The sequence below is a fragment of the Tympanuchus pallidicinctus genome, unplaced genomic scaffold (genome assembly GCF_026119805.1).
Source record: "Tympanuchus pallidicinctus isolate F22 unplaced genomic scaffold, pur_lepc_1.0 scaffold31, whole genome shotgun sequence".
Classification (NCBI taxonomy): domain Eukaryota; kingdom Metazoa; phylum Chordata; class Aves; order Galliformes; family Phasianidae; genus Tympanuchus; species Tympanuchus pallidicinctus.
In genome coordinates this window covers 9,181,655-9,192,386 of record NW_026294749.1, presented here as the reverse complement: position 1 = coordinate 9,192,386, position 10,732 = coordinate 9,181,655, and the positions used below count along the sequence as shown (strand labels likewise).

Here is a 10,732-nt window from a genome sequence, read left to right as displayed (position 1 = left end):
GGGGCGAGGCCGGAAGCCGGCGGAGCGTTTCCGGAAGTTGGCGGGCGGGTTCCGGAAGTTAGCGGAGCGCTTCCGGGTCGCGCTGAGGCCGGTTGAGGAGCGTGGCCATGGTGAGGCGGCAGGAGGAGGCGGCGGTCCCCGCGGGCCCGGCCGCCGCGCCGCTCTCGTCCGAGGATGACGAGGCCCCCGAGGAGCTGTCGTTCGGCACGGCGAGAGCGGAGGCCGAGGCCGAGAGGAAGCTGGTGGGGGAGGCGGCTCGGAGGTACGGCGTCCCCTCTCCCCTTTCCGCTCCCCCTCTCACCCGGCGCTGCGCTCACGGCGGCTCCCGCCCCCTTCCTCCCCCTCCCCCCCGCAGGCACCGGGAGCTGCTGAAGGAGAAGCGGCGGCGGCGGCAGGAGCTGTTCACGGAGCAGAAGGTACCGCGGTCGCCCCGCAGCCCTCCGCGATGCCCGGCAGAGGCCGGGCCCCGCGACCTCACCGCCGTTTCTCCGTAGAGAAGGAAGCTGCTGCCCGAGGCCCTGCTGCAGGAGCTGGCCGCCGCGCCGCTTGCTCGGTGAGGATGGAAGGCAGGGGGCCACCGGTGGCTTTTTGGGGGCCCTTGGCTGTGCAAAGCCGGGCTGTGGCTGCAACGTGCTTTTCCCTTCCCTCGCAGAGCAGAAGAGCCGAGCCCCGCAGCTGCACCAGGTACTCGGAAGGCTTCATTTCCATAGCTCAGTTAGCAGAGAATACAGGTGGGACGGTACCCCCCCATTTCCAGCAGTGCACGGCTGTTCTATTGCACTGATTTTTTGTCCTGTGTTGAATCCCATCGATTTGGGCCTGATGGCAAGGAACAGCAAAGCACTGTTACTTTTTGGAGGGCTCCCCTAAGATTTAGCCTTCCTCTTCAACAGCCCTCCCTGGAGAGCAGCACTGCTAGTTTTTACCAATCAGAGCAGCTAGAAAGTGCCTTCTGGACTTAAAAGATGGATGCTCGTTCACAGCTTGTGTTGCTTCATTTCTGTTCCTCTTACTTACAGTTCTAGATTGTGTTTTTGGGATATTTTTCTTCTGTTGAATTTTCCTTAGATAAACGCCCTGAAGGGGGGTCTGCAAAACAGAGCGAAGACCGCATCCCAGGACAGGTCAAGAAAGGCAAAGCAGGAGGCACCAGGTACAGCAGGAGCAGATGCGGGGCATCAGTTCAGCGCTGCAGCGCTGTTTCCTCCAGCCTGAGGTTGAGGGAGGCAGCCTGCAGCTGGATCTCCAGGATCTGTTTTTCACTTGATGCTAGCCCTGCTCTTGCTCTAATTGAAACAAGTGTGTGTGACTTAAGTCTTCTTCACTGTGCTTCTGCCCTCATCACAATGATTGCGTATGGGAAAGTAGCACTAGTCTCATCTAAGAGGAGTTTGTGACTCCGACTACAAGCTTGCTGAAGCAAGCTGCTTCAGCTCTTGGCTGATCATCAAACCAGTACTGACAGCTCAAGTATCAAAATATTAACTACACACATTGTGTTGTGTTCTGTACCTTTGCCATGGATTTACATTTCTAACTAGGTCAAAAGGAAACTATATTGCTGTGCACTTGAAAGATGAGAACTTAACAGGCCTCCACCAACAAACAGCAAAAGACTTCATACACAGTCAGCTCTACGGCCCCGGCACCAACCGCACAAGTGGTAGGCAGTTTTCCTTAGATCTGCATCTGGATTTGTCTGTATCAATCTTCATAATTAATATTCATCTCATTACAGCAAATGAATTTTTTTCCATTGCAAACAAGAAAGACTCAGTTAAAAAAGCTGCAGTTCAGTTTGTGGACAAATCTTGGGGTAAGTAAGAGAAAAAAAAATGCAGTTGCCGCTACTCCATGCTTATATGCCTAAATTAGTGTTTAATTTTAGGGTTCTTTTTTCAATTCTAATGCTTTTCTATATGTTACAGGGCTTTAGTTTGTATTTTACTCAGGGGAAGAACATGTAGCAAGGGAGCAGAGCAGGATGCATAGTGAATACTTGCTGGGGAGAATATGGAATGACTTGTTAGCTCATTTTTTATACAGTTACAAACAGTATCTTGGTCCAGAGCTGTGTTCACTGCCTAAACTAACCATTATAAGGCTTATGGCCTGAGCTGCCAAAGTCACTTCTGATCTTTGTAAGATCTTAAAGCAGAGGGAAGTTGTACCTTTGCTCTGTTAAAAAGTGATGTTAAAAAATGAACAAAAACAGACTTAACATCAGTTCTAGCCGTACGCTGCCGCTCAGCCACAGAATGATTCTGTGTGGATCATAGGTCTGGTATCCCATTGTAGTGATAGTTAAAAGCCATTCTCCCTTGTCCTAAGAAAAGGTTAAGTTTAGACTAAATAATTATTTGCTCGCTGTGGTGAGGCACTGGCACAGGCTGCTCAAACCTGTGGCTGCCCATCTCTGGACATGTTCAAGGCCAGGTTGGATGGGATCCTGGGCAGCCTGAGCTCGTGGATGGAAACCTCGCCCCCTTCTAAACTAGCTTGATTCTATGGTCAAAAAAGAGTAGATATCAATTTGCTTTTTCCACTTGTGCTTTAAAAGTGAAAGCACTACTGCACCCCATCCTGCAGGAGGCTGGCCAGTGGCACCAGCATGTGCCAGTGGAAGCCTTCTGTTCTCTATGAAACATGACTAAGAGGAAGTTACCAGCTTTCCCTTTTGTGCTTCTGCCCAAGCTTGAAATGCTGCAGTAATGGAATGAATTGCTGCTAGTCACACAGCTGAGCTAAGAACATGCTTATAGGCTTACTGGTTTTGTTTTGTTTAAGGGCTAGAAAAAAAGCAAAGAGCAACAAAGTTCACAAAATACTGGGTGGCAAGAAAGGTGACAAGTACACTTTGAAGACAGCTTTTTCAGAAGATGCAATCAGTGGACATGTACTGAGAGTTAATTTCTCCTCACTTACACGTAACAGGTGAACAGGTGCCATATACCCTCCACCCCCTTCTCCACCATTACTCCTCTCTTTCAGCTTCAGGCAATGGACAGTTTCACAAAACAGTCCTGGTTGCCCTCTGCATTCTTACCTCCCCTGGCAGAAGTTGTTAGGGAAGCTGACACACTGCTGGTCACAGTCATGATGGCATATCCTCCAGGGGCTCTTATAAGCTCCTCTCACAGAGCTGGACTTTGTTCCACGAGGCAGCTCAACTGCAAAGAATAAAGATGAATGATTTCATACTTACTCTTGTGGATGCTGTGCTTCCTAAAACCATCTATTATTCCTGCCTTTTCGGTACCCACATCACCTGGGAGAGGCTGTAGGCTAGTATTAGAGTCCTTACATCACTTCACACAGCAGGGCCGCTTCTAGCCAGGCTTGATTACTTTCGAGGAGTGTAATTTATTCTTTCTTTTCCCCCTACCTTCAGGGAGTGTTCAACTTGCTGCCTTGACTTAGCAGTGCTAGCTCATGGTAAGAACACACCCTTTAATTTTCAGCAGCTCTGACAAGGGAGGTGGTATCGTAGGGTCCAGCAGTGAAGCACCGTTCTAGGATAAAACTAGAACAAAGAAAATGTAGCATACAAGCCCATGCTACCACGTATGTAGAAGTAAGTTTTTAATGACTGGTTAATTATGGTATCACTACATTTTATTGCAATATAGTACTATTTAAGCACTTTTAAAAATGCAAGGTGTACAAAGATTAAATTAAGACTGTAAATTGACTAAATATTTGGTTTTTATATAAATAGGTCATAACCACACTGTGTTGACATGTAATACTGTTATAATACAACAGTTAAACTGGTGAGTCTACACAACAGAAGCTGTCTGTAGTTAAACAAGGAAACAAAGTTGAAAAGACCATGTTAAAACAAAAACTACTAAGATCAACAGGTTGGGATTGTAAGTAGCAACAAACATATTCACTCAGCTCCTGAGTAATTCAAGTTTTACAGTACACATTAAAAAATATCATTTCTTCCCATCAACACTATATCCAAACCATCAGGTGTTTATGCATTTTGCAAATTACATTGATTGAACTATGTAACAATGGGGGTGGCCATTGGCAAGTCATCCTGCTTGACACATACATCACCCATGTGCTGATACGTCCACGTTTCTGCTCTTCTGTCCCACCACAAGGCAGCAGGATTTTTGGTTTGTTTTAGACAATCGTTGAGAGGATTTGTATTTGTCAATTTGGATGTCTGACATTATCGGTGATATTTTCCACTCTTAGTTGTCTAAGAGGTTTAAAGATGGAAATTCTCTAACACTAAGTTAGAAATCGTTTGCATCATGCTGTAAACTAGGAAGCAACATAAAGCGACAGACTTGTCCTTAGTACATAATTAAAATTCCAAATTCCAGTCAGCAGAGCTGGTCTACTTTCCATAGTGAATACACCACACCATTTCACAGATCTTCAAATGCATAGCTAGTGTAGGTAGTCTTCCACTGTGGCAAAAGCACAGGATCCAATTCCCGATCGAGCCATCAATCCCAGACACTGTGATGCTTGTCCCATTGCCAGGGCAAGCGGTGGTTGCTTTGGCAGATTGTGAGTCTCTGGAAGATTAACAGCAGCAGTTAAAACATCTCACTTGGTTTCATTGTTTTCTTGTACTAGAAAACTCAAAATCCACATCCTTCCTTCCAAAGCTTACTCTCATGGCAAAACAGCAGGAACAACACAGGCACACTTTAAAATTCTCTGCACAGCTCTATTACTGAGCAAGCCACTTTTGCTTTGAACTAATAAAAACGAGTGAGCAGTGCATCTACGCACCCCCAAACTCCCTTCTGCTCACAGGGCATTCAATAGCAGTAAGCTTTGTTCATCACTCAGCCACCTCAATGCTAGACCCAGCAAACAGCGTACAGTGAGCAGCAGTGTGCTACCCTGCTTCCCTGAAAGTGCAGAACCCACCAAGTCTTACCTAGTATTGCACTATTGAGTACAGAGCACACAGGTTCTCTCTGAATTGGGTCAAGCTGATTTCCAACAGGGCTGCTCCACGGATCTGAATATGCAAGTAAACTGAACGCATCCTGCAGGAAGATTATTACATCACAGCTGCATTACACCAGTGAAAACCTGCACCTTTTCTTAACACATTTTGACTCATGACTCAGAGCAGTCTCAAAACACAGCCAACTACCTGCACACAGAGCATGTTTCTGGCCTCTACCAATTCTTGCTAGAAATAGTACCTATGATTCCAGTGTCCAAGCATGGTTAGAAGTGAGATAAGGGGACACACTAAATTCATCTCTGCTTTTAACTGTTTTACAATATGAAGTTGTTTTCTCCATGAATGTGCTACTTAGACAAGACAGGAGATGGTACCACACCACAGTTGACTGGAATACACTCAGACCAAAAGAAACCACAGTGAAATCACAGAAGTTTAAGCAAAACGTTGTTATGCAGCATGCTGTGAGAAGTGGGCAGTGCAGTTGTTCACCTTAGCAGCAATTCCAAGACAAAGCATACCTTGAGCATTTTCTTATTTGCTGTGTTTTTGCCACATTCTCTTCTTAGTTGTTCACTCATTGCTTGCAATTCTCTTCCAAAATGGATCATTCTTTCAATAGCTGCTTGGCTCCCACCACACAGTTGACGCCTTAACTGACTTGAATCTACTTCTGCAAAAACGATATCGTCATCATCACCACCACCAGAGCGAAAATTAAAACCTATGGATCTGGGGAATGCACTGATTTCACTTTAATCATCTGCCTTCTCAGGAGGGAAGCATGGAGGGCCACAAATCCCAGCACAGTGCACACCTATGCTGCTGTTAAACAGGTCCTTAACGTTAACTTAAGGGGATTCAGCCAGCTGCAAAGGCTGCCTGCCTGTGCTCTCAATGCTGCAGTGGTTTATTTTAACTTACTAGATTACCAACTGAGTTGTACCCTAAAATTTTATAACACCAATTAAAAAAAAAAACAAAAAAACAACCATGCATTTCTAGCTATCTTATTAACTCTTCAGCACTGCACTCAGAAAGATATGCCAGATCCTGAACCACTAAATCGGAGTGAAAAACACACAAGCACTACACAACAGAACCAAAACTTCCCAGAAATCCTCCAGTGGCTTTAATGCTACTGTTATGAATGTACACAGTCCTTGCAGAACATACTGGCTTTCAGGCTTATTTTGTCATCAAGTGGAATGCTACAACTGCCTTCTTTGCTATTTTGTACAGTATTCCAAAACACTACTTAGTTTTAAGCAGGTACTAATGCAATTTTTTGGTAGCAAAACACCCTTTAGCTTCTGTGAAAGCGTTGCCTTTCTTAAATTTACAGCCACACATTCCAGCTAAAGAATTCATCCTTTCCTTGCTATTCTTCATCAAGTTTTTAAACCAGATCTTGATGTACAGATCACAAAGCCATTCATCCTTCCCATCTCAGCATTGCTATGTAGTGATATATCTTCCACCACAATTTCAAACACTGTTTTAAAAATAAAATCAACAGTACACTTTTTTCCTCAGAAGAGTGTCAGCTCTGTAAGATCTGCCTATTTTGTATGTCACACAAAGCACTAAAGAGAATATGTAAATGCTTCAAAAAGCTGCAGCAAACTTCTCAAACTGCACGATGCCAACAAAGCAGCCTGAGGAGCCACGTCTCTTTTTAGAAAAGAAGCACCCCCAAGTCTTCAAGCAGTGCTGTTTGTGGCCTGAAGGCAGGGAAAAGGCCAGCATTGGAAAGTAAGCACTCTGCTCCCCGTGCAGCCACTTTGCATCTGTCACAGCCTCTGTGGACAGGGCTGCAAGAGAATAAAGAAGTTTTTTGGTTTTCCTGTTATAGAAACAGGGCCATGTTACCACTGTAATGTAGGGAAACGATCTATGAGATAGAACATCCCTCCTATTCGTGGCCCAAACAAAGTTCTATTTGCTTTTGAACAGTTATGCAGTATCCACCAGCAAAGCTGCATGGTCAGCAACTGCACTTGCCCTTGGAACCGTGGAGCTTTTGTAGGTATCTGCTAGCAATACTGCATTTTGGAAGTTTACCAGTGATGTCCTGAGCTTCATACTTCATGTGAATCACGTATTAATTGGTATCTGTGTAAATTGATTGCTTGAGAAAACAGTTCTGCAAGAGCACAAGTGGCTGGGCTGGTCTCTTCTGTTTCTCAAGATGCAAATGGCAGTAATAACCACAGCCAGACTGTAGCCTGTGTGCTTTCTGCACTAATGGACAGGGACAGTGTGTGCCATAACTGCCAGAGTAAATGGCATCTTTTTAAGCTGTGTTGTCAGAAGGCACTTAAATGTTCATTTGCCAGCAACAACAACAGGCATGACAATATAAAGCAGGCTAAAGAACATCTTCTCAAGAGTATTTCCTTAGAAACCAGTACTAGTTTGCCTATCCACAAGTCACCCCTTCCCCCTGCTCCCACACTGCCAACAGACTGGCTACAGTTATGAGATGTACACATCATAGCAGAACAACAACAACAGAAATTAAGGTTTCAGCTAATATCCTTAATTTTCAAGTTGGGAAGCATTGCAAGTAAAAACATAACCTTGTTGCCATCACTTAATAAAAATGTAAGAAATATCACTGCAGACCCATTTCTGTGTCACATTCTTCCATTTCGTGATCATGTTTAGAACTACCATTTAGGAAGCCATTGGATGAAGTCTCAGCAACCCCATTGGAGTAGTGATCTGTTTCCATGTCTACATCATTGCTGAAATGAGAGTAAGAAACACAAGTTTTATTCATACTTAAATGCTTTGGGTTAAGCCCTCTGCAGTTTCAGCACAACACCTCACAGATGCTCATCCTGCCTGAGGAAATACTGCTTTTATGTATTACCAAGGTGGACCACAGGTTTTTTCCATAGCAACCAGAAATACCAGAGCAGCAGCAGGAAATATTAAGGCTCTCCCAACATTAGCATTCAGGAAAACACCATTTTCAGATTGAAAACACAAGATGTGTCCACCAGTATTCAGGTGTCAGTATCGTAACACTTTCTGAAGGGACAGCAAGATGACCTTACCTTGCTTATGTATCTGAACATAGAAAGAGGCAGAGAATATGCACTGAAGAAACACCTTAGTTCTGCTTCCCCCCGTCCCCTTCTTTTTCAAAGCACAGCTAAGTAAATATGACACTCTCAAAATAGGCCTGACATTTAGGTAAATTATATTCACAAAAAAGCCTCAATCTCCCATTTACTCTCAGTGGAATTTCAGGGAAAAGGAAGAAAAGCCCAGAGCAATTACCAAGAACACCAAGACACTGATAGAGTCAGAGGTAAATTCAACTCTGCAACACGCTTTGCTCACAGCAGTCACAAAGACACTTTTAGGTGCCATGGTTGCCATGGTGGCTCTGGAGACTGACCTTTCCTGATAGTACAAGCTTTGGAATAGAATAGGGTATAACTATTTTGTCACAATCTAAAACCTTTCACAAGACCAAAAAGATTTAGAGCTTTAAAAGCTTGCTGCCAATAGAACCAAAACACATTCAGCTTCCTCCGAAGATGATCGAAAGATCTCCTTAGCTGGGCAACTCTACAATAAAGGAACTGTCTTTGTCCTGTGAGAAATTTCAACACTGAACTCTGCCAAGTCGTTCTGCAGGGTGATCACTGACACAAATGCAAACAGGGAAAATTGTTACTCTTACTTTCTGCTACTGTCACCGCAATCTAACCGTGCTATGTTTTTGTTGTCACATACATCGGAGTATCTTAGTTGATGCTTTGGGGAATGCATTTTGGACAACGCAACAAAGTACTTATGGATTTCAAACTGAATCAAGTTATGCTGCATTTGTGTTAGTCTACAAAGCTCAGTATTTATGCCCAGATTCATGCATCGTTTTCGCTCTTTCTACAGGTGACAGCAATGGAAGGTAGGCAAACAATTCCTGTTATGTGTGCAATGGAAGAGTATCCATGTTCCAGATGTACCTCAATTGTGTTCGGCCAGTAGATAATGCACAAAATGAAAGTATGCAGACAACTTTTTGTTGCCTACACCATTTCCTATCCCATTCGATCAATACAGGGGAACATTCTTAGGAGTAGGGTGTATTGAGCTACTACCTTCCAAACAAGAGCTCTTAAACTAATGTCAGTGGTGTAAATTAAAATTACAAGCGAGCTATGTAATCTTCCCTAAACAATTTCTAAATTGACCATAAATAGCTGTCAGCAAGATAATTTATTTTTCTTCATTGCATTTCTTTAACTGAACAGGAAAAAAACAACCAGACTCTTGAGCTGGAGAAGTTAAAACCAGAGCAGACTCGAGCAATCACAAACAGAAGCAGTTATTTCTCCCTTCCCTCCAACACCCTCCAATAAATCCTGTAACTGTTCTTGAAAGAAAAAAAATTCCACTGAGAACTTTTCTCTGTAATAAAAACAATGTAGACAGCACAAGTGTTAATGTATGTTGGAAGTATCCAAGTTCACTCACCTGGAATAGCTGTTAACCTGCTGAGATCTTGATACATTTATGTTGTTAAGCTCTGGTACATTCAAGCTGGTGGCTGTATGCTTACTGTGACAGTAAGATTGATGCCCTTTATTTGATATTACTCCATTACTGCAACTACTTTCAAACCCTGAAAGAAAGTTTTTATAGTTGTAATTAATTACAAAGAACTTTGTAGATACCAATTTACAAGTGAAACAAAAATAGCTTAATTGCTCCCAGTCACAAAATACTACATTTGTCAAACAAATAATCCTAGAAAGGCAGCTTCCAGGCTTCAAGTATTTGTACCATTAAGGTTTCTACACTGCAGAAATGAAAACATTAAGAAATACTAGCACACAGATGGGAAGATCTTTTCAGTTGCACATATACATGAGTAAGACATAAAACTGAATCAACACAATCATTTATAAACATTTCTGAAAGAAGCAAGAATGTTTAGGCCACTGTAATAATTAAGAATGAAAACAGACGTGTATCATTCTAATTCTTTTATCACATAATTATCTTTGGAAACACAGTAAAATTCAGTATTGAAATGTTTTCCATGCTGCTACATAAACACAACCCTGCTGCTTTCCTATATAATTATTTTAATTGCTAATACTGTGCTTTGCTAAATAAAATTATACCATGCTGTGAAATGATGACATCTGGCTAAAACTTCTTCTGACCCCTCTAAAACATAATCAATAAACTGCCATTGGAAGCAAACATGTAATTGGCAGTTCTATCAAGCACAAACGTAGGAGCTCCCAAACATCATCTAACACAGAAACAGGTCATAGGAAGGATTCATTATTTAAAAAAATCAAAACAAAAAACCCCAATCACCTCCTCCCCCCACCCCACTGCCACTTTCTGCTATTCCAAATCTCAAATCTCAGTGTTCACAACACCATTTTACCTGCCTGCTCATTAAGTAGTGCCTCTGCTTTCAAAATAAGCAAGTTAGAGGTGCTTTCTACAATACACCACAACGAGAACCCGAGGAAACAACAGCAGCTCTGAGCATAACAAGACTAAAACGCCTGAAGCAGCAGCTGGTATTCTGGATGCCAGGGGCCAGTTCAGATTTAAGGAAGAAACAGAACTGAAAACTGACAGCCTTCACAAGCTACCAAAGCAGAACTGGCTTCAGAGATGGCATGCTCAAGTACCATTTTAACATGTCCCATCCCTGTGCAGGGATCTCTCCATTGGCATGGGGCAGCCCTGACCATCTTCGTCTCCCACTGAAGCTCTGCCACCACTACAGGTGCTTTC

At 43.2% G+C, this 10,732-nt stretch overlaps 2 protein-coding genes across 3 annotated transcripts in view; one reads left to right on the top strand and one right to left on the bottom strand.

The window, feature by feature from the left end:
• The first annotated feature begins 59 nt into the window (after positions 1-59).
• Positions 60-3,204, top strand: NOL7 (nucleolar protein 7). Of its 2 annotated transcripts, XM_052697850.1 has the most exons (9): positions 60-262; positions 356-416; positions 495-553; positions 653-684; positions 1,069-1,153; positions 1,542-1,663; positions 1,739-1,816; positions 2,788-2,896; positions 2,992-3,204. In XM_052697850.1, the coding sequence occupies exons 1-8, from the start codon at positions 108-110 to the stop codon at positions 2,859-2,861; spliced, it is 666 nt and encodes a 221-aa protein (XP_052553810.1). In that variant the 5' UTR covers positions 60-107; the 3' UTR covers positions 2,862-2,896; positions 2,992-3,204. The 2 variants fall into 2 exon arrangements, with proteins under 2 accessions (XP_052553810.1, XP_052553809.1); XM_052697849.1 differs by having other exon boundaries at positions 2,788-3,204.
• A 361-nt stretch (positions 3,205-3,565) lies between these two features.
• RANBP9 (RAN binding protein 9) overlaps positions 3,566-10,732 on the bottom strand; it is a 37,534-nt gene continuing 30,367 nt past the window's right edge. Inside the window, exons 10-14 of the mRNA XM_052697791.1 lie at positions 9,446-9,593; positions 7,577-7,698; positions 5,470-5,621; positions 4,913-5,024; positions 3,566-4,541 (exon numbers count right to left, since the gene is read on the bottom strand). Of these exons, the coding sequence (XP_052553751.1) occupies positions 4,411-4,541; positions 4,913-5,024; positions 5,470-5,621; positions 7,577-7,698; positions 9,446-9,593 (665 nt within the window). The 3' untranslated portion in view covers positions 3,566-4,410. The remainder of the gene's footprint in view (positions 4,542-4,912; positions 5,025-5,469; positions 5,622-7,576; positions 7,699-9,445; positions 9,594-10,732) is intronic.

Coding starts and splice junctions, on each gene's coding strand:
- NOL7 (XM_052697850.1), top strand. CDS start 108: ATGGTGAGGCGGCAGGAGGAGGCGGCGGTCCCCGCGGGCCCGGCCGCC. Junction 417..494: donor AGCTGTTCACGGAGCAGAAG/GTACCGCGGTCG, acceptor GTTTCTCCGTAG/AGAAGGAAGCTGCTGCCCGA. Junction 1,154..1,541: donor GGCAAAGCAGGAGGCACCAG/GTACAGCAGGAG, acceptor ATTTCTAACTAG/GTCAAAAGGAAACTATATTG.